A 22,414-nucleotide genomic window follows, 5' to 3' on the forward strand; every position below is an offset into this window, starting at 1 on the left:
GAGCACAGAGGCCGTGCTCAGAGCTGCATTTCCAGCACTTGGCCGCTGCCCCGCAGGGCACTGTTCAGTGAGGGCACGAAAGGGTGTTGTGGCATCACCAGCAGTGCTGAGTCAGGGCCTGCGTGCTGGGGCTCGTGGTTTGTCATGGGCTTCTTTGGATCAGACTTGTCCCTGGGCTCCTCCACTAACAAGTCTGCTTAGCTGTGGGGTCCCAGTTGGTATGGTGGCCATCGTCTGTTGTAATGCGAGTTGTAGAATTAACCCACTGCAAACCAGTGTCAGACACCCCTTCTGCCCGTGTAAGAGCCCTTGCTGAGTGCGCCTGTGTGCCTGAGGCCAGGGCAGGCTTAACTCTGCTGTTCCCAGCTCTCCACCTCTTCAGAGGGACCCTGTCTTCCTCCTTCACATCTGCCTTCTGCTTCAACCTTTAACACATAATAAGCATCTTGTGAATGTGGGATTTGAATTTGAAGCATCATTTTAAAATAATATCATTTAGTAAGATAAAGTGTCCTTAAAATTTTTTTGAATTCCGTATCTTTAAGGAGCTCTGGGGAGTCCCCGGTGGCTCGGGGGTGAAGAACCCACCTGTGGTGCAGGAGCCATGGGAGACTCAGGTTGAATCCCTAGGTTGGAAAGACCCCCTGGAGGAGAGCTTGGCAACCCACTCCCGTATTCTTACCTGGGAAATCCCACGGAAAGAGGAGCCTGGTGGGCTGTAGTCCATGGGGTCGCAAAGAGTCGGGCATGACTGAAGCGACTTAGCACGCTCTCAAGGAACTTTGTTAAATTGAAAATATAAGCAAATACATAGTAAGTAGTAACCACGAATAATGTATACTGGTTAAGATTGGTTCGAACATGCTTGATCAAGGATTTGTGCTAATCAAACTGGATATATGGGAGGCAGTTTATCTTTGTTTTGTCAGTGAACAATTTGCTGTTTAATTAAAGAGTTTAAGGGCATCTGGGTGAGAAAGACATTCAGTTCAGTTCAGTCGCTCAGTTGTGTCTAACTCTTTGGACCCCATGGACTGCAGCACGCCAGGCCTCCCTGTCCATCATCAACTCCGGAGCTTCCTCAAACTCATGTCCATTGAGTTGGTGATGCCATCCAAACATCTCATCCTCTGTCATCCCCTTCTCCTCCCGCCTTCAATCTTTCCCAGCAACAGGGTCTTTTCAAATGAGTCAGTTCTTCATATCAGGTAGCCAAAGTGTTGGAGTTTCAGCTTCGGCATCAGTCCTTCCGATGAATGTTCAGGACTGATTTCCTTTAGAATGGACTGGTTGGATCTGTCTGTAGTCCAAGGGACTCTGAAGAGTCTTCTTCAACACTGCAGTTCAAAAGCATCAATGCTTCTGCACTCAGCTTTCTTTATACTCCATCTCTCACACCCCTACATGACTATTGGAAAAACCACAGCTTTGACTAGACAGACCTTTGTTGGCAAAGTAATGTCTCTGCTTTTTAATATGCTGTCTAGGTTGGTCACAGATTTTCTTCCAAGGAGCAAGCGTCTCTCAATTTCACGGCTGCAGTGATTTTGGAGCTCCAAAAAATAAAGTCTGTCACTGTTTCCACTGTTTCCCCATCTATTTGCCATGAGGTGATGGGACCAGATGCCATGATCTTAGTTTTCTGAATGTTGAGTTTTAAGTCAACTTTTTCACTCTCCTCTTTCACTTTCATCAGGAGGCTCTTTAGTGTAGGGAATATGCTATGCTTAAGGCCTGTTCTGTAATTAACAGGGCTTCTTTGAAGAATAAGAACTACTTTCTCATAGCGCCCAAGCAAAGGGCTGGGAGCAATAAAAAGTACATCGTAGAAAAACATCTTGAAAACAAGATGTTGAATTACTGATGCAACTGATGGAAAACCATTAGTGACTCTTCTCCTTACCGGAGCCTTGAGGGAGTTGCTGAGAAAGGTTGTCACTAGCTGAGGGGCTTTAAACAGAGTCGTGAAAGGCCTGAAGGTTTGACATTGAGGACTGTGCATTGTATGTCTTTATCCCCGATCTGAGATTGTAAAAAACAGATATCTCTAGAGCACCTACAAGGAAGTAGATGTTAGCAATAAAAAGCACGCAAGTATTAGGATCTGGGCTTTTGCCTTTGAGGGACATCAGCCCCCTGATCCCCACCTTATTTCTGAGTCTTGTTTTCCTTATTCTTCTGCGGCACCACTCCCTCAGGTCAATTCGTTGTTGGGCTGGTCCCAACACTTTAGTTCTTCACTTTCTGCCATAAGGGTGGTGTCATCTGCATATCTGAGGTTATTGATATTTCTCCTGGCAATCTTGATTCCAGCTTGTGCTTCTTCCAGCCCAGTGTTTCTCATGATGTACTCTGCATATAAGTTAAATAAGCAGGGTGACAATATACAGCCTTGACGTACTCCTTTTCCTATTTGGAACCAGTCTGTTGTTCCATGTCCAGTTCTAACTGTGGCTTCTTGACCTGCATACAGATTTCTCAGGAGGCAGGTCAGGTGGTTGGTCTGGTATTCCCAAAAGACATTAGGTCCTCAATTTGTCATGAAACGTTCCTGGGAGTTCTGTTTATCTCTAGATGGTTTTATTTCTGTGACATTGGAGGTGACAACATGAGTCTTCGAAAGTGTCTTCTAACTCAGGTGCTTTCTGAGCCCAAATGGTGAATTTCAGTGCCTTTCGGCCTCTGCTGGAAGCAGCTCCCTGAGCCAATGATGGAAACTGGTTGTTGCAGATATTTAACATGAAACCACTACAGATCGTGTTTCCCTCAAGAGCGGACCCCGAAAGCCCCCTCATCGACCTGGACCTTCACCTGCCCTTGCTGTGCTTCAGACCTGAGAAGGTGCTACAGGTATGCGCCCTCCATACCTGAGCGCCTCATGCTAACTGACTTAACGGGACATCAAAGAGAGGTTCTGCCTTTTTTGCTTAAAACCAACTTTCACCGCAGAGCGCACTGTTGGGGTCAGGGTGGTCTGGGTTCTGGCAAACGGATCAGGGGAGCCGGGGGGAGCTGCCCTGCGTCCGGCCTCTCCGGGCGGCACCCTCACGATGCTTCAGGCTTGTGCTGTCCCCTGCCTGCCCCCCAGATCCTCAGTTGCCTCCTGACGGAGCAGCGCGTCGTCTTCTTCTCGTCCAGCTGGGCTCTGCTGACGCTTGTGGCCGAGTGCTTCATGGCCTACCTGCACCCGCTGCAGTGGCAGCACACCTTCGTGCCCATCCTGTCCGGGCAGATGCTGGACTTCCTCATGGCGCCGACCTCCTTCCTCATGGGCTGCCACCTCGACCACTTTGAGGAGGTCAGCAAGGTGAGCACCTGCTGCTGGATTCAGGGCACTGAGTCACGCGACTTTGAGAGGACACATGGGGAGCTGCTGGGCGGCGAGGGCGGGCGCAGAGGACTGGGGCGGCTCCAGCACAGGGCACCGGCGCGCCCTCCTTGTCCTTGGGGTGTGCTCAGGGCCCGCGCTCTGAGCGTCACACCTGACACCGTGTCTCAGGTTTGCAGGGAGGTGAGGGCAGGTGTCAGAGTCGAGGTCGCCTCTGCTGCATACTAGTTATGCGACCCTGAGTGGCTTACTGGCCTTTGCTAAGCCTCAGTCTCCTCATCTGTGAAGTGGGCACAGCTGCGGCCTCCTGGCAGGGTTCTGGCTCAGGAATATACCCCCGCCCCCCATGGCCAGGGTTCTGGCTCAGGAATATCTCCCGTTCCTCCTGGCAGGGTTCTGGCTCAGGAATGTCCCCCATTCCTCCTGGCAGGGTTCTGGCTTAGGGATGTCTCCTGTCCCTCCTGGCAGGGTACTGGGCTTGGTGGATGGAAGCCACCATGATGCTGTTCCGTATTTTCCATTTTCACTTTTATTGATTAAGCCTCTGCTTTTCATTAGTACTGTGATGAAATGCAGGTGCATGCTTGGTGTGCAAGGGGTCTGTGGGCCTTGCTGAATCCAGTGGCCATTTACTCGCTCGGGGGCAGACCTGGGTCCTGATGGAACACTGCTGGCCGCAGCGTCAGACCACATCAGGGCACACAGTAGGTGCTTCATAAGAGCAGCTGTTTTTGCTGCTGTGCCGACAGGGTGCATTTCAAAGCGGAGCTCAGGCCATGGACATCGCCAGCAGTAAGAGCAGATTGGATTTTCTTAAAATAGCTTTCTTTTCAGATACTATTTACATACCACAGAGTTTCCTGGACTAAATGTACAACTCAATGGCTTTTAGTAACTTGGTGGAGCTGTGGTGACTAATTTTAGACTTTTCGGTCAGCCCACAGAGAAACCCTGCCTGTGTTAGCAGCCACCCCACCACCACCATGCCCCCCAGACCCTGGCCACCGCTGCCTGCTCTGTGGATCTGCCCGTTCTGTATATGTGAATTTTACATGGATGGAATTTTATACCTGGCTGCTTTCACTTAGTGGTGTGTTTTTGAGGTTCATCCATGTAGCAGCACTTTATTTTTATTGCCCAGTAGGGTTGCCCTGAATGAGGAGACCACAGTTGTTTATTCATTCATGAGTTGAGGACATTTGCGGATGTTTCTATGCTTTGACTGTTGTGAACGGTGCGGCTGTGAACACTCACGTACAGGTCTTCGTGTGGATATGCGTTCATTTATTTACCTCGGTACACACCTTGGTACACAGCTGGGGGCGAAATCACCGGGTCCGGTGCTAGTACTGTGTTTAGCCACTGGAGAGATGTCCAGGCTGTTGCCCTCCGCAGCTACCCGGCTTACTGTCTCTCCAGCACGGGGAGGGCTCCGGGTTCCTGCCTCCCCCAGCGCGTGTCACCGGTCTTTCTGCTTTCAGCCTCTTGCTGGCCGGTTTGGATGACTGGCGTCGTGGAGGTCTTTTTCTTGTGCTTATTGGTAGTTGGTCCAGGCTGGGTTCTCATGTAACTTTTTCATTTTAATTGCAATTAACATGTAGTTGATTTACAGTGTTGTGTTTGCTATTTCAAAAATGTCTCAGTGTGCGCAGAACCCGAGAGGAGTGGGTTGCCGCGCGGCCCGCTCTGTCCTTGGAGGTCGTCAGGGTTTTCCTGGCGGTCGCAGCACAGTGCTGCTGAGCCCGGTGCCCCTCCTGGGGGCGGAGCCGGCATGTCTGCGTTCTTGGCAGACTCGGTGACTCACTCACTCACCGGGGACAAACACGCTGGGAAAAGGCCATTCAGACCTCCTGGAAAGAACGGAAAAACGTCACTCTTGCAAATGAGGAAAAAATAGGCATGCTCTGGAGTTAAAACTGGGTTTCTTTTTTTAGTCGTCAGGGGAAAAACCGCCTTCGTTCGGTCCCTTCAGGAGGGACGCTTGCAGGCACAGGCACTTGACTCTGGTCTGCAGTCGTGAAGGAAGTCCTCCTAGCGGCTGCCTGCCCGGGAGGCGTCAGGGCAAGGCAGTAGGTCTTGACTGAATGCATTTGGGGTTTGGATGTTTTCTTGATGGTGCTGGGCACGTGGACGGGGTCCCTGTAAAAGCTGGGCATTCACGCCCTGAGGAAGCCTGTCCCCTCCAGCGTAGTTCTCTGCTCTGGGGCACGTGTTTGTGCATACTCCATGTGACACGCAACACGCGCTGAGAGGCTGGCCCGGCAGGAAAGCCAGGGAGAGTTTGGCGTCGTGTTCCCGGGACAGTTGAAGTGCAGGACTTAGGTGTGTGACTTAGTATTTGTATGTTGCGTCACAGATAAGACTTCACAAGTAAGCCACACACACGTCTCAAGAACGCTTGAGTGTGTCGGCTCCCTGAGCCCAGGGCCCACCTGTGCTGTGGTCCTTGGGGCTGGGGAGCTAGCTGGGCAGCCCAGCAGGCACCCTGAGTGTTGAATGTCAGGGTGCTCTGGCTGGAGCTCTGGAATGTCCTCTCCAGGCTCCCTGAAGTGGTCCCCAGAGTGTTTGTACCAGGGCGGGGGGAGGCCTGACCTCCTGTGTTGGAATCTTGATTCAAGGCATGTTTAATCACCTTAGCTTATTAACCTGACTCATGGTATGCATTGCATTTTGGAGCAGACAATATAAGGCTTTGTGTGCATATTGAATATACAATAATTTAATTAATGATGATTTGATCTTAGTGAATGCAAAATGTAGCTTTGTGTTTTCAAAGATGTATACAAATTCAGATTCTTACTTTGATCTTTACAAACTTATTTTATAGGAAGCTGATGGTTTAATTCTGATAAACATCGACAATGGAAACATCACCTACTCTAACGATGAAGAGGTTGATGTTCCCGACATCCCTCTCCTGGCCGCACAGACGTTTATTCAGAGGTAAGGGGAGAGATCGTCCGTGTTTGGGAAAGTCTTGCTCAGGCTTGTACTTGCCACATCTGAGTATCTTTTCGAATCTTATATTAACAGATGGTTTATGTATTTAATGGGGCTTCCCTGGTGTCTCAGACAGTAAAGAATCTGCCTGCAATGCTGGGTTCCATCCCTGGGTGGGAAAGATCCCCTGGAGAAGGGAATGACTTCCTATTCCAGTATTCTTGCCTGGAGAATTCCATGGACAGAGGAACCTGGCAGGCTACAGTCCAAGGGGTTGCAAAGAGTCGTTCACGATTGAGCAACTAACACTTTTACTTTTTTACTTTTTTTAAAAATGTATTTAATAGTTTGGAAATTATTTGTGAATGCTTAAATATAAAAGTTGGTTGTCTTTATTCTGATCCTGTCTAAACACTAAGTGGCCCCTGAACCAGGGGACAGTCACAGCCCCAGGACACCTCCCAACCCCCTTCTGGACTCATGATCTCTGAGGTCCTTTCTCCTTCATTCACTCATTCCTTCATCCATTCACTCACCAGATATGTGTCCAGTGCATCGGGCAGAGTATTGTATAGTGAGCAAGCCGACGTGGCCCCCGCCCTGAGGACTGTCAGCTGGGGGACCCTGACGGCCGTGACCCCCCGCCCTTCCCTGGGCGGGCAGCTGTCTTCCCCTTTTGCCCCCACCCCTCCTCCCCCACAGAGCTCTTTCTTAGTGCTGTTATTTTTCCGTAACTGTGTCGTGGCCATCTCTGTGACTAAACCTTACTGGCTGAGCTCAGGCCTGACACGCTTTTCCCAAAGAGGGCAGGTGATAACTGGTGAGGCTCTGCAGGTCCCACGGCCTCTGTCGTGGTGGGAGAGGCGTGGCAGCGAGGGGCCGCCCCACAAGTGTCTTCGGGTCGAGTGAGGGGAGGTGTGGTCACCACTTATGCCAGGATGAAGGTGGATCCAGGGCGGGCGAGGACAGAGCCGGGCCCCCTCGGGGGGTCCTGCAGAGGGACGTTCCCCTCTTTGGAACCTAATAAGGTGATGGTGGGAGAGATCCTGCTTTTGTATTCCAGCCCAGGTGTGGACCGCAGGCAGGCCGGGTGTGGAACTCGTGGGCGGACCCTTGCAAGGCGAGGGGCGGGGGTGAGCGTGGCAGCTGCTACTGGCCGTCTCCCATCTGTGCTCACTGGCCCCCTTTATCTTGGCTGCTGTTGGGAGGTTAGACACAAGCAGAGCTGAGGCCTGAGAGCAGGGGAGGGAGCGGGTGGTCCTCCGCTGGCTCCCTAACTTGGCTGTTCTCATCTGTGCCTCTTACTGTGTATCCGTCAGCGGAGGCTGCTGTAACAAACACCTCCTAAGCAACAGACATCTACTGCCTCCCAGTCCTGGAAGCTGGAAGTTCAAGGTTCAAGGTCAGCCAGTAGGGCTGGTTCCTCCCTGTGTCCTCACGTGGTCGTGCCCCTGGGGGCGTCGTGTTTTAATCTCCTCTTACGAGGACCCATCATACTGGAGTAGGTCCAGCCTCATGACCTCATTTTAACTTAATTGCCTCTTTGAAGGCCCCAACTCCAAACGTAGTCACACTGGAGGTGCTGGGGGTCAGGACTCCGACGTGGGAGTTTGGGGAACAAAGAGTTCAGCCTGCCACATCTTGGCATTGATTATTCCCTCTCCCTGGGTGGTCTCTACAGAGTCGATGGGAGTGCCACCTTTATCAGTGGTCCTCCCATCATAAACAGTCTTACAGCACCCAGAGCCTGGGCTGTGGGTGTGGAGGCCTGCGTGGCTGGTGGGTCGTGCTCACGGGGCCTGGCCAGGTGGCCTGGTGGAGTGTCTCCCTGTGTGAACTCAGAAGGCGAAACCCACATTCCTCACCGTCTGGGTTTCTGATAAGCAAAGTCCGCATTCCCTGATTTTTGAGGACTGATCTTGGCCAGCGTTTGAGGAAGCTTCTCAAGTGTTTGCTTGGGTGGAGCATATCCAATAAGATGAGATCTCGCCTCTGCCCACGTGTTACTGTGAGAATTCTAGAATATTCCCAGGGTTCTTGCTTGGTCAGACCCCCAGAGGTGGGATGTGGCGTCTCAGGCTCACCATGAGGGGCTGTTTATAAACGTGAACTAACCTGTGCGTGGTTGGTGGCATGTCTGTGAAGGACCCTGGGACCGTCATCCAAGCCATGGCCGTGGGCCTCCTCTCGGGGACCAGGTGCATGAGCACACACCCACCGTCTTTGGTGGGAAGACGCCCCTGCACCTGGCCGCCCTGTGCATGCTGTCTTCCTCGCCTTGAGCAGAGTGTGTGTTTGCCGTGTCTCCCTGCCCCGCCGGATCTCTAGACATGTGTCATGTGGGTTTATTTGCATGTTTAAAGCCTCCGACTCTCTCCTTGGTGTCCAGAGTTTCATCTAGAAGTGCAGCCATGGCTGGTGCTGGGGAGGCGGGGGTCCTGTGTGATGAAGACCTCTGGGAGCCCCCGTCCCCGAGAACCGCCCCCGAACGAGTGGCCACGCCTCGAGCACCCGCACCTGCCGGGGCGGGCCTTCCCGCCCAGGCCTGCTGGGAGCCCTTCGGCCGTTGTGGAAGAGGGAGTGTTGAAAAGAGGGACGGGACGACTCAGCTTGGACAAAAACACCTGTGGTCCAAAGACAAGGCCTTTGTGGGTTCCGCGCCAGTGAGCTGTTGTGTTGGGACCTGAATAGACTCTCAACCAGAACGTGTTTTTAATGACATCCCCTCTCCACCCCCTACCCTGGTATCAATAGGTGTTCCGAGCATCCTAAGAAGGTCGGTTTAGCTCTCCCTGGAGGATTCTCTCTCCTGCCCATGAGCCGTGGTCATGTGCCGCGGCCTGAGCTGTGGTCACTATCCCTCTGTTCCTTTCCAGGGTCCAGAGCCTTCAGCTGCACCACGAGCTGGACCTGGCTCACCTCTGCTCCAGCACAGACGTGAACGAGGGCCGGGCCTCCAGGCGGGCCTGGCAGCAGCAGCTCAACTGCCAGATCCAGCAGATGACCCTGCAGCTGCTCGTCAGCATCTTCAGGTATTTAAAGCCCCTCCAAGGTTGTCACCTGGTCCCCAGCCCACTCCCAGTTCCACGCGGGCCGCGGCCCCAGAGCTCAGGGACTGAAATCCAGGACTGATGCGGGAGAGACCCCTGCTCCCAGGAGGATCCCTGGGAGTGTGTCAGCTCTGCCCGGGGCCTTTTCACCCCCTCCTCTCTCCTGCAAAGGACCACTTTGGGCGGTTGGCCCCGGGTCGAGGGACAAATGGATTGTTTCGGGATTGCAGCCCACCCGAAGGAGAGCCCAGGCTGGTTAGCACCCAGGACTGGCCCGTTAGAAGCTTTTCTTCTTTCCCCCCATCGCCGTCACCTCCAGCATCGGAGTCCGTTGTGTGTTGCTGGGAGCCAGCTCTGAGCCCAGTCGGTCAAGCGGACGGGGCAGTGTGTTTGCTGACCGGGATGTAGAGCAGGGTCCAGTGGTTGTTCTGGCCTCAGTGTGCAGTGCTTTAAGGGATGTCCGATAGATCCATGCCGGCATTCACGTTAACTTTGTGGCGAAGTTATCGGTAGGAAAGCCTTCAAGCCTTTTTTTCCTTCCAACTCTCTCTTCTCCGCTTTGTCTTGCAGCCTCTCTCCCCTCTGCCTCACCCCCCTGCTCCTCCTCCCACCCTCGGGTCGTGTGTGGCAGGGAAGGTGGCAACTCCAGGTATTCTTCTGATCTGGACGGACCCAGCCTGGGAAGGGTTTAGACCAGAGCTGGCCGACTTGACAACACTGTGTGATTCAACATTTTAATGGTTGTATTTTTTAGCCGTCTTTCCTTATATAAAGCAAATAATCTATTAGGGAAAAATGGGATGTTGCATTATAGATGGGTTGCATTAGCTCTCTGCCTAAGGTACTATAATTTGTGTGGTCGTAGAAACGTTGTTTTCCTTTTGTTCTTTTAATGTGATTTCCCAGGTGGCACTAGTGGTAAAGAGCCTGCCGACGCAGGAGACATGAGAGGCACACAAGGGCTCAATCCCTGGGTCGGGAAGATCCCCTGGAGTAGGAAATGGCAACCCACTCCAGTGTTCTTGCCTGGAGAATCCCCATGGACAGAGGAGCCCGGTGGGCTACGGTTCATGGGTTCACAAAGAGTTGGACACAATTGAGCATGAACATGGAAGCTTGCTGAGTTTAGTTAATTAAAAAAGCACAGTATGATTCTAAAACTTGACTTCCCCTAGATGAAGTCATGTCTATCCTCACAGGAGAAGGAAAACATTGAACATGCTGTGTCCTGAATATGTTCTGTGCGGTTATTGATTCTGTTGGTAGTTATCATGTGAGATCTGGGGCGTTGTGTGGCCAAGTCCCCACGGAATGCAGATTTGGAGGTGGCCGGTGGGGGTCCAGCTGGCAGCCAAGCTGGGCTAATACCCAGGGTCTGTCTGCCCTTCCTGCGTCACCACCCTGAACTCAGTCTTATTAGTATGAACAATTATGGACGATCGCATCTTCTGCCTTTGAATAAGGAGCTAAGGGGCAAGACAGACCCCCTTCCCTCCTGCCCGCCCCCAGAGCTTCATTCCAGTTGGAAGAAAGCTATATTGAAGTGACAGGACAGCCTGACCACAGGTTACACCCAAACCCTCGGGGCTCAATAATCCTTGTGCAGACAGGGCTTTTCAAACTGGGTATTTCTTGCCATCGTTTTTCTGCTAACAGCAATATGTTTTTCATGGGTTTAAAAACATTTCAACACTTAGACTGTCTTTCTTCATCAGGGAAGTGAAGGATCACTTGAATTATGAACACCGAGTGTTCAATAGTGAAGAGTTTCTCAAAACAAGAGCTCTAGGGGACCAGCAGTTTTATAAACAGGTGAGAGCCTTATGGGGAGTGCATGCCTGTGTATATTCCATCCTTTGCACTCTTCTGTGCTTCAAATACTTTTCACATCCAGGGTTTCCAGCATCTGTTAGTACTTTTTTCTGTGTTTTAGCTTTTCTAGAAGTTTGAACGTGGGTCCTGCTGATCCTTTGCCCAGCTCTTATTTTCTTAATTGGCTTTTTAGAGTGATATACATGTAACTCAGTGCACCCATCTTAAGTGTAGAGTGTGCTGAGTTGCGACCAAGGCCCGGGCCCGGTAGCTCCTTCCTCAGCCTGGATCTGGACGCATCCTATCAGCCTGCACAATTCCATGCCCTTCCCATCACCACCTCCTTCCCAGGGCTGGGCCACGTCCGCTCTCCCTGGGAGCTGACTGGGAGGTTGTCCTGCGTGAGTCTGTGGATGGGTGGGCTGGCTGTGAGGTGGGCATGTGGGGGAGGCCGCCGTCCCCAGGAGATCCCAGAATTGATGACTCAGCTGCTGTTGTCCTGGGGGCAGGGTGGTTTGGGCTCTCGAATCTTTTGTGATTTTTCAAACGTAAAGAGTGATTCTTTGAGATTGGTTGGTGAGGGATTGAGGAGGATCTTAGTTGAGATTCTGATGAACTAAGAAAGCTGCCTGTGTTGGGAACTTGGGTCTAGAGGTGCTGGCCAGAGGCCTCGGCGGTTCGGGGAAGGGCCACTCGTGCAGCGGCTGCAGGGCCCTGGCGGGTCGGAAGGACAGGGGAGCAGGCGCAGTGACCGGCCCTCGGGGTCTCTTCCAGGTCCTGGATACATACATGTTTCACGCCTTCCTCAAGGCCCGGCTCAGCAGAAGGATGGACGCCTTTGCCCAGATGGACCTCCACACGCAGTCCGAGGAGGACAGGTGTGCATGTTAGGTTCTGAAGGATGCGCCGCTCCCTGGGGGTCCGGACGCTCAAGCAGCAGCTGTCTCTGGACGGATGAACAATAAATCAAATCAGAGGAGTCTGACATTTTGATGTGCGGGAGCTGGCTGGCGGGCCTGGCTCCTCCCCTGCGGCCCTGTTTCCTGGGTGTGGGGACACCGAAGTGCCCACAGTGCAGCTCTGGGTCTGTGTTCGGGCTGTTCTCTCCCCGTCTTCCTTCTCACGCTCTCCCTACATCTTCTCTGTTTCCTGCCTCCTCTGTGTTGCTTTTCCTGAACTCTTGCATCACCGTCAACCATGCCCTCGTTTATCCTGTGTGTGAGGCCTCTCCTGGGGGCGTGGCCTGCACTCAGCCTTCACTACACGAGGGAGAGCCAGGCAAGCTCCCACCATTTCTCCCTTGGCATGGGGATACTGGACACTGGTCACCACACTTGGGAAAATGCCCAGTTGAGCCTGTTCTTGGATCATTATCGTACATGTAAGATGTTGGGATTTTCCACCCAGGATAAACGGGATGCTCCTGAGTCCGAGGAGACCCACGATCGAGAAGATGGCCAGCCGGAAGTCCTCGGCCTCGCACACAGCCCACCGGCGCATGGTGGTCAGCATGCCCAACCTGCAGGACATCACGGTGCCCGAGCTGCCGCCCCGGAACTCGTCGCTACGGAAGATACAGACCACGGAGTATGGGAGCAGCCGCACAGGTGGGCTGGCCACGCCCCTTCCGTGACCTTTTCCAGTCACATGATTCTTACGCCGCCAGTTGCTGAAAAAAGTCAGAGCTCATTCCAGGAGAAGGGAATGGGCTTTTTTTTGGGGGGGCGGGGGAGGTTCTAGTAGTTTGATTATTTGAAATATTTTTAGAATATTTATTTTGCAAACTATGATCATTATAGAAAATGATTTCTTGTCTGTATTTTCCATCACCTGGTTCCCAACTGCTGAAGACCACAGCTATTCACGATTTTCATGTCTGTCGTACATGTGTGGGTGTATGCGTGTATATGCATATGTACCTGGGAGACACATGTTTACGTGTATCACTGTCTAACGAGGTGCAGCGACTATTAAGCCTCCAGTGATTGCCGGACCCTTCCTAGGTGTTGGGGTACACAGGAAGCCATTGCCCCTGCCCCCATGGACGGGGAGGAAGGCAGACGATAGAAATGTGTAACACCGGTGGGGGTTAGTTGAGATGTTCAGTGTTGTGACATGGTCGGGGTGGTGACGGGCAGGGCTGTGCCGTGGGGGTGGGGAGCAGCGCTGTGGTCTCAGGAGGTGGACGCTGGGGGAGGGGCGTGCCATGGGAGGCAGCGGCTGCATCTCCACCCACGTGCAGAGCATCTGCTTAGGGTCCCCTTGCTGGTGAGTTGCTGTAAAACCCATTTGGACGTATGTGAGCCCACGTGTCCTTCCCACGTGAGCCGCAGCAAAGCCGGTCACGTGTGATGCCGCTTGTGGGTGCTTGGGGCTTCTCCTCGAAGCCCCAGGGAGGGGTCTCTACCCGTCCTCAGTGGACGGAGAAGTGGTGAGGAGACAGTGCTGTGGGTGGAGGCACCAGGTACCAGCCTGCGTCTCCTGTGCATTGGCCCAAGAGCCAGAGGCTGAGGGAAGAGCATGTCCTTGATGCCGGGAGGGGCTGTGTGTGCAAACGAGCAACCTTCTGGAGGCCCCTGGTGGGTCTGAGTCCCCTGCGCAGCTGCTGCTGGCTGTGTGACCCTGGGCAGGTCGCTCTGTCTCTCTGGGCCTGCATACCCTCTCTTGTAGAGCATCATGGGGCTCTGCGCTCTGCACTGGGCCCGCTCGCTGTAGGAAGATGTTCCACTCCCTCTGCCCTCTGCCCCTCCCCCAGGCTCCTCCGCCATCCTCCAGGCTTTGTCACTGAGACCCTACCTCCTTGGAGTGAGCTACTTCCTGTGGCCTGGCCTTGTCCACTGGCACTGCCTGGGAGCCATGGGGGTGAGGTTGTGGAAGGCACTGGTGTGACACACAGCTGGTTGGGTGTGACATGCAGCAGCTGGGTGCCGGGGGCCAGTGGAAACCTCAGCCCCCACACCTATGAGAGGAGTGTGGCAACAGCACCCATGCACAGAGCTGCTGCTAAGGTAAAAGGAATGGCTGCTTAACAGGGCTTGCCTGCCTGGCAGGCACAGCTCAGCCTAGGTCATTAGCTTAATCCTCCAGTGAAGACTCAGCATCACGTGTTTCAATTTAGCCATCAGCAGTTTTAGCAAATAAAATAATGCCATACTCTCAGGGTGCCACGGGAGGCCACTGGGGGCCCCCCTCAGCGCGGGGTTCGTGGAACTTCCTGGAAGATGTACCTGGTTCCTGCTCCATGCTGTACCCAGGGCCCAGAAACAGCAGAGTGCTGGGGCGGGAATGCGCGTCTGCCTCTAAGGTCTGTGCTTACCACTCACTTCCCCTCCACCCCCAGTTCTGGACGTGCCCCCCAAGTCAACGCACACCTTCAAGATCCCAGAAATCCACTTCCCGCTGGTGGCCCAGTGCGTGCAGGCATTCTATGCGGACTGCGTGGCCCAGCTGAGTAAAGCCATGGGCTCGCTGGCCCCCGAGAACTCGGTGCTGCTGGCCAGGTACTTCTACCTGCGGGGGCTGGTGCAGCTGATGCAGGGCCAGCTGCTGGATGCTCTGCTGGACTTCCAGAGTCTGTACAAGACCGATGTGCGTGTCTTTCCCACCGACCTCGTCCAGACGACCGTGGAGTCCCTGTCGGCACCCGAGCGCACGCAGGCTGAGCGCATGCCCGAGCTGCGCCGGCTCATCAGCGAGGTCATGGACAGGCCAGCGGACGTCCCCAAGGCCGACGACCGCGTCAAGAACTTCGAGCTTCCCAAGAAGCACATGCAGCTGGACGACTTCGTGAAGAGGGTGCAGGAGTCGGGCATCGTGAAGGACACCGTCGTCATACACCGGCTGTTCAAGGCGCTGACTGTAGGTAGGAGGATGCCCGCGGCCAGGGGCGCCCTGGACGGCAGGTTGGCCCAGCCAGGGAGAGCCTCGTGTGTGTGGGGGTCACTCAGTTGTGGAGCCCGCCAGGCTCCTCTGTCTATGGGATTCTCCAGGCCAGAATGCTGGAGTGGGTTGCCATGCCTTCCTCCAGGGGATCTTCCCGACCCAGGGATCAAGCCTGGGTCTCCTGCACTGAAGGTGGATTCTTTACTGTCTGAGCCACCTTTGCCTTCCAGAAAGCCTCATGGGTGGGGGCTTTAACTGCTGACGGACCCAGCAGCTGGCCGAGAGAGACGGAGGGTCTGGGGAAGCTTGGTGACATCAGTCCTGGGGGACCTGCTCATGGTGTGATGATCCCTCCCTCTGACATGGGGACCCACGGCTGGGATGGGAAGGTTCCTGCGTGTGGAGCAGGAGCCCAGCGGATTATACAGACCCATGAACACACAGAGCAGCACGGCATTGGTGGGGCCGTCTGCCTGGCACCTGCCCACCAACCAGCAGGGCTTTTTCTTCCAGGTCTCAGACTCCCTGTGACAGGGTCCCGTGGTAGTTGGGCCTGTGTGGAGGGTAGAGCACAGGAAGTGTTATTAGATGCTGTGAGGACAGAGCATGCCAGCTCAGGGGGTGTCCAGCCAGGATGACCGCCTTGTCCAGGAAGGCTGCCCATGGGCCCTCTATCTGGGTTTTGAAGGATGGGTAGGAGTTTTCTGGTCTGGGCACTGCAGACCAGTGTGTACAGAGGCATGTTACCACACGTTGTCACTGTGCTGGGAGGCTAGAGCGTGACCGGAGGAGGGGCCTGACCTTGGAGGAGTCGGCCTCATGAACACGGGGAGCCTCACCCTGGGCATGAAGTGAAGCAGGCCTGCTGGGGGGCACTCCCTGTGCAGGGTGTGAGGGGCCCGCTAAGGACGGAGGGCAGACGGGTCCACGACACGGAATAGAGCCACAGGAGCCGGACACGGGGAAGTGTCAGGATTAAGACGAGCCATTTTTCGCAGCAGCTGAGTGGGAGTTGGGGGTGGTCCCAGCTCCGTGTTACAGATAGGGAAGCAGGTTCACTCCGTATCTTGCCTGTGATCACACTGCTGAACAGCAGTGAAGCTGGAGTTTAGACTTGGGTCTTTCTCCAGCTCTAGAGCCCCTGAATACTGGACATTTGGGAAGGTTACTGAATCAATTAAGATCATCATGCTTACAAATAATGATGCATTTGTTCACGTAACTAGAGTACGGAGATAAAGATCAAGCCTTCAGGCCAGGCTTGATCCAGCACTGCGGGAGGGTCCGAGGATCTGTTAGTGCCAGCTACACACTCGGACTGGCCCCAGGACAGCTGCCCACCAGTTCCAGAGATGACACAGGACTCTATCCTTGTCCCAGGGTCCCCACCCGGTGCCCCGGGAGGCACTGAGACTGCCTGCCTAGGTAGGGACTAGGAGGACAGACAGACTCAGCCCAGATCAGGTGCCCACCTGGGGAACTGGGTGAGATGGGGGACTCTTTCCCAGGTGGGTCCTGTCCAGGTAGACTTGGGTGCTGGCGCCACCTGCTGCCTCCTATGGGTAATGCTCAGCATCCTGGCGTGCATGGCTTTAAGAACCTCTTTTTATCTTTATGAAAACTAAGGACACGAGAAACAGATTGACCCAGAAACGTTCAAAGATTTCTACAACTGCTGGAAGGAGGCAGAAGCAGAGGCTCAGGAGGTCAGCCTGCCTTTGTCGGTGATGGAGCAGCTGGACAAAAACGAGTGTGTGTACAAGCTGTCGCGCTCTGTCAAGACGAATCGCGGCGTGGGCAAGATCGCCATGACCCAGAAGCGCCTGTTCCTCCTCACGGAGGGGCGGCCGGGCTACGTGGAGATCTCCACTTTCAGGAACATAGAGGTGAGGCCAGGCCTGGGGCCGCCAGCCGTGGGCCCGCCCCACACGCAGCTGCTGTTCACCCCAGGCCGTCAACTTTCCCACCTCTCCCGCTGCCTCTGCAGGATGTCAGAAGCACCATGGCCTCTTTTCTGCTCCTGAGAATTCCCACTTTAAAAATCAAAACGGCGTCCAAGAAAGAAGTCTTTGAAGCTAACCTGAAGACGGAGTGTGACCTCTGGCACCTGATGGTGAAGGAGATGTGGGCCGGGAGGAAGCTGGCCGACGACCACAAGGTCAGTTCTCACCCGTGGTCTGGTCTCTCAGCGATGCTTAGCACAGGGCCTGGGCGCAGCATCTCATCAGAGGCACTGAGGAGGCTGTGCTCCACGTGACTCGGTGCAAGGCCCTGGGGTGCTGGGGGAGGCCCTGGGACCAAACATGGAGGCCAGCCCGCAGGGCGGTATGCGTGGACCTGGGCTTGGCCTGTGCATTCCGCCTCCTCTGCTCCAGGTGGCACCCGGGGAGGGCAGCGTCGGGGCTGGACTCTGGCAGATGTGAGCTCAACTCAACTCTTTCCCTTCACGGGATCAGGGTTCTGGGCGGGGGTGTATTAGTTCCTTCCATAGGGCTACGTTTAAAATCCTAGGGAATTTTGTAGCTTCACTTACTTTGGGCCAGACTGATGACTTTGATTACAGCAAGTTAAGACTTCCTAGTCATGAAGGGTACCCTGGACGGAGGTAAGACATGAGGGGCAATGTTTGTCTTGTCCGAATGGCAAGATGAGACAGGAAACCCACAACAGAGTGAGCAAAGGGTCCAAATTGGGAACTCATATGGGGAGCAGTTTCTAAGGTTCTCGAGAGCTGCAGCCCACTGGTCACCGGGGAGACGCAGGTGGGGCAGCAGCCCTCCCAGGGGCAAACTTGAGGAGGAACGTGTGTCCAGGGGTGGAAGAGCTGCCCTCTGTGATGGACGTTCTGTCCCTGGAAGAGCCTGAGATCAAGGAAATGGAAGGAGGCTTCTGTTTAAAATAGGAAAGGGAGGACTAGGTCCTAAGATTCCAATGTTCTGTGACTTTTGGACTCTCTGATTTTACGTCCAGTTGGTTATTTAGCACAACCCAGGTGGCTCCATGGCAAAAACTCTGCCTGCCAATGCAGGAGATGTGGGTTTGATCCCTGGGCCGGGAAGATCCCTTGGAGAAGGAAATGGTAACCCACTGCAGTATTCTTGCCTGGAAAATTCCACAGACAGAGGAGCCTGGTGGGCTGCAGCCCATGGGGTTGACAAGACTGAGCGACCGAACAACAGCAACAAAGTGGATCATAGCTGCAGGCCGGCAGGCACCCGGGACAGCCGCACAGGGGCTGCAGCACGCCAGGCCTCCCTGTCCATCACCAGCTCCTGGAGTTTACTCAAACCCATGTCCATCGAGTCAGTGATGCCATCCAGCCATCTCATCCTCTGTCGTCCCCTTCTCCTCCTGCCTTCAATCTTTCCCAGCATCAGGGTCTTTCCCAATGAGTCAGTTCTTTGCATCAGGTGGCCAAAGTATTGGAGCTTTAGCTTCAGCATCAGTCATTCCAATGAATATTCAGGACTGATTTCCTTTAGGATGGACTGGTTGGATCTCCTTGTTGTCCAAGGGACTCTCAAGAATCTTCTCCAACACCACAGTTCAAAAGCATCAATTGTTTGGCGCTCAGCTTTCTTTATGGTCCAACTCTCACATCCATACATGACCACTGGAAAAACCATAGCCTTGACTAGACGGAGCTTTGTCGGCAAAGTAATGTCTCTGTTTTTTAATATGCTGTCTAGGTGGGTCATAACTTTTCTACCAAGGAGCAAGCACCTCTCAGTTTCACGGCTGCAGTCACCATCTACAGTGATTTTGGAGCCCCCAAAATTGAAGTCTGTCACCATTTCCACTGTTTCCCCATCTATTTCCCATGAAGTGATGGGACTAAATGCCATGATCTTAGTTTTCTGAATGTTGAGTTTTAAACCAACTTTTTCACTCTCTTCTTTCACTTTCATCAAGAGGCTTTTTAGTTCTTCGCTTTCTGCCATACGGGTGGTGTCATCTGCATATCTGAGGTTATTGATATTTCTCCCGGCAATCTTGATTCCAGCTTGTACTTCATCCAGCCCAGCATTTCTCATGATGTACTCTGCATATAAGTTAAATAAGCAGGGTGACAATATACAGCCTTGATGTACTCCTTTCTCGATTTGGAAGCAGTCTGTTGTTCCATGTCCAGTTCTAACTGTTGCTTCTTGACCTGCATACAGATCAAGAGGCAGATGAGGTAGTCTGGTATTCTCATCTCTTTAAGAATTTTCTACAGTTTATTGTGATCCACACAGTCAAAGGCTTTGTCATAGTCAATAAAGCAGATGTTTTTCTGGAACTCTCTTCCTTTTTCGATGATCCAACATGTTGGCAATTTGATCTTTGGTTCCTCTGGCTTTTCTAAATCCAGCTTGAACATCTGGAAGTTCATGATTCATGTACTGTTGAAGCCTGGCTTGGAGAATTTTGAGCATTACTTTGCTAGCATGTGAAATGAGTGCAATTGTGCAGTAGTTTGAGCATTCTTTGGCATTGCCTTTCTTTGGGCTTGGAATGAAAACTGACCTTTTCCAGTCCTGTGGCCACTGCTGAGTTTTCCATATTGGCTGGCATATTGAGTGCAGCGCTTCCACAGCATCATCTTTCAGGATTTGAAATAGCTCAGCTGGAATCCATCCCCTCCACTCGCTTTGTTGGTAGTGAGTTGTTGCTGTTCAGCTGGTAAGTCGTGTCTGACTCTTTGCAGCCCCGAGGACCGCAGCACGCCAGGCTTCCCCGTCCATCACCGTCTCCCAGAGTTTGCTCAAACTCATGTGCATTGAGTCAGTGATGCCATCCAATCACCTCATCCTCTGTTATCCCCTTCTCCTCCCGCCTTCAATCTTTCCCAGCATCAGGGTCTTTTCCAGCTGGCGCTTCACATCGGGTGACCAAAGTATTGGCACTTTAGCTTCAGCATCAGTCCTTCCAATGAGTATTCAGGATTGATTTCCTTGAGGATTGACTGGTTTCATCTCCTTGTGGTCCAAGGGACTCTCAAGAGTCTTCTCCAACACCACAGTTTAAGAGCATCAGTTCTTCGGTTGTTAGCTTTTATGGGCTGGGTAATTTCATAGGCTAGTGAGTAGGAGGATTATTCCAACTATTTTGAGGAAGGGGTGGAGACAACCAGTATTTGTCTCAATTAAGAGAACATAAGTACATGACATGAAATCCAAGTTTAAACTCTGCAGGTGGCTTTGAAAACCACACGTTTTTTAAAAGCATTGCTGTATGTAACGGGACAGAGTCTTAGCGGGGCGTGATTTCAGAGACGCTGTGTGAGATGACTGTGCCTCCCACAGGACCCCCAGTACGTACAGCAGGCGCTGACCCACATTCTCTTGATGGACGCGGTCGTCAGCACGCTGCAGTCACCGGGAGCCATCTATGCGGCCTCCAAGTTGTCCTACTTTGATAGGATGAAGAATGAAAGTAAGGTTTTTATCTGGTTGCCTTTTGTCTTATCAGTTGGAACCAACCCACATGTCTCAAACTTCTTTCTTCTGCACTTTTCCCTTTTGAACACCACACCTCCCTCTGCGTCTTTCCTTTTCTCACTTGGCCATCCCCTGGAGCTCTCTGCTCCTCAGGACACACACTGAGGCACCTCACCATTTCAGTGTCTGAGTAACAGTCCACTTTACCCCGTACGGTGTTGGTCCTGAATCTGAATTACCAATGACACGACAATGGGGTTTCCATTGAGTGGCTCACAGAATCGCCGTCGCAGTCTCTGGAGCTCTGTGATCAGACATGCCCGCTGCAGAGCCGCAGGGACCCCTGTGTGTGGTTGTGCTTGACTGCTGGACCGCACCGCTCGGGCGTGGGGAGACCCCCAACGGCCGTCTCACTTTTCCCCCTTGATTCGGTCAGTTCCCCACCCCTAGGAATTCTCTGAAGCCATAGAGGTCAGTGGTTAGCTCAGGTTTTTATTTTTAGAAGATTTTTCAAGTCCAGGAAATAGTGAGAAGATAAGAATAGGTTTATGCCACATTTTTAGCTACTTCTGTTTTGTGTCCACTTTTAAATGATCTCCTAAAACCATCTGTCCTACGCTTTGCGTAAAGAAGCAGAGAATATAGGGGACCACTTACTCTATCAGCCTTGCTGCATGCGGGAAGTCACACATACTCGATTTACCCCACCCCATGAAGCTAATTCATGAAACACAGATGAGCACATTGTAGGGATTTTTAAAAAATTATTTTGGCCGTGCTGGGTCTTTGTTGCGGTGCGGGCTTTCTCCAGTCGTGGCGAGCAGGGATGACTCTCTGCTGCGGCGGGCGGGCTTCTCATGGTGGTGGCATCTCTGGTTGTGGAGCGCAGGCCCTAGGGCGTGCGGGCTTCAGTAGCTGCAGCGCGCAGGCTCAGTAGCTGTGGCTCCCAGGCTTAGGTGCTCTGGGACACGTGGGATAGTCCTAACCAGGGATTGAGCCTGTGAGCCCTGCATTCCTATCCACTGTACCACCAGGGAAGTCCTGTAGGGATGTTTTTCAGATGACAACTAGTTTTGCTTGTATGCATTTTAAAAAATGTAGCAGTCTTATTGAGATATAATTCACACACCATTCTCTTTCACAGCGTACACCTTACTGGTTTGAGTGTATTCAGAGCTTTACAGCCGTGAGCACAGTGGGTTTCAAACATTTTCCTCACCCCAGTAAGAAGCCCCATACGTTTCGCAGCCGCCCCTCAGCTGCTGAGCGATCCTGAACCCACTTCCTGTCACTGGGGATATGCCCCGTTTTTGCCTAGTCGGAGCACGTCCTACACGTGAGCTCACAGCAGTAGGTGTCCCGTGTGTCTGGCGTCCTTCACGTGGTGTTGCACTCCAGGGTGCGTCCGTGTGGCAGGGGTCACTGCTTCATCCCTCTTATGGCTGAATGTACTCCGCGGGGTGGATACAGTGTAGTTTATCCCTCCCTCCGTTGACCATTTGAGGTTCCCTGCTTCCTGCCTGTTGCACACAGCACGTCTATGAATATTTCCTGTACGAGTTTTTGTTTGGACATGTTTTTATTCCTCTTGAGTCAATAGCCAGGAAGAGTCTGTTTAAAATGTCATCCCAGAATAAGGGGAAACAAACCCTGGTTTTGTGATCACTCCCCTCAGGGCGATTTGCTCTTTGCCATGTCTTTCACTAACCGTGACATGACTAGTGCTTCCTGGTGGCAGGAGCCCCTCTCCTGTATCCCTGGAACCCACCCCCCCACTGCTGCCACATCCCAGGACCCCACTCTCAGGGAGCAGCCAGGATGCTCCAGTTGCTGGAGGGACTCGGAGGAGCTCTTGTCAACAGTCCTGGAGCCAGATGTTGACGGCAGGGTTTTTTTTCCCCCTTAATTAGGAACCAAATCAAATGCACACTATACTCAAGCTGTGGAGACCACGCCATGCTCAAGCCCGATTTTTGTCA

At 53.1% G+C, this 22,414-nt stretch overlaps 1 protein-coding gene across 6 annotated transcripts in view; it reads left to right on the top strand.

Annotated features, from left to right (window-relative positions):
* Nucleotides 1-22,414, top strand: part of DENND3 (DENN domain containing 3) — a 51,556-nt gene that overhangs the window by 13,686 nt on the left and 15,456 nt on the right. For all 6 annotated transcript variants that reach the window (XM_025264795.3, XM_025264796.3, XM_025264797.3 and 3 more), the window contains exons 6-16: nucleotides 2,731-2,850; nucleotides 3,089-3,307; nucleotides 6,156-6,271; nucleotides 9,145-9,300; nucleotides 11,034-11,130; nucleotides 11,905-12,008; nucleotides 12,538-12,737; nucleotides 14,471-14,992; nucleotides 16,639-16,898; nucleotides 17,000-17,170; nucleotides 20,301-20,430. In XM_025264795.3, coding sequence (XP_025120580.2) covers nucleotides 2,731-2,850; nucleotides 3,089-3,307; nucleotides 6,156-6,271; nucleotides 9,145-9,300; nucleotides 11,034-11,130; nucleotides 11,905-12,008; nucleotides 12,538-12,737; nucleotides 14,471-14,992; nucleotides 16,639-16,898; nucleotides 17,000-17,170; nucleotides 20,301-20,430 — 2,095 coding nt within the window. The remainder of the gene's footprint in view (nucleotides 1-2,730; nucleotides 2,851-3,088; nucleotides 3,308-6,155; nucleotides 6,272-9,144; nucleotides 9,301-11,033; nucleotides 11,131-11,904; nucleotides 12,009-12,537; nucleotides 12,738-14,470; nucleotides 14,993-16,638; nucleotides 16,899-16,999; nucleotides 17,171-20,300; nucleotides 20,431-22,414) is intronic.

Source organism: Bubalus bubalis, chromosome 15, assembly GCF_019923935.1.
Source record: "Bubalus bubalis isolate 160015118507 breed Murrah chromosome 15, NDDB_SH_1, whole genome shotgun sequence".
Classification (NCBI taxonomy): domain Eukaryota; kingdom Metazoa; phylum Chordata; class Mammalia; order Artiodactyla; family Bovidae; genus Bubalus; species Bubalus bubalis.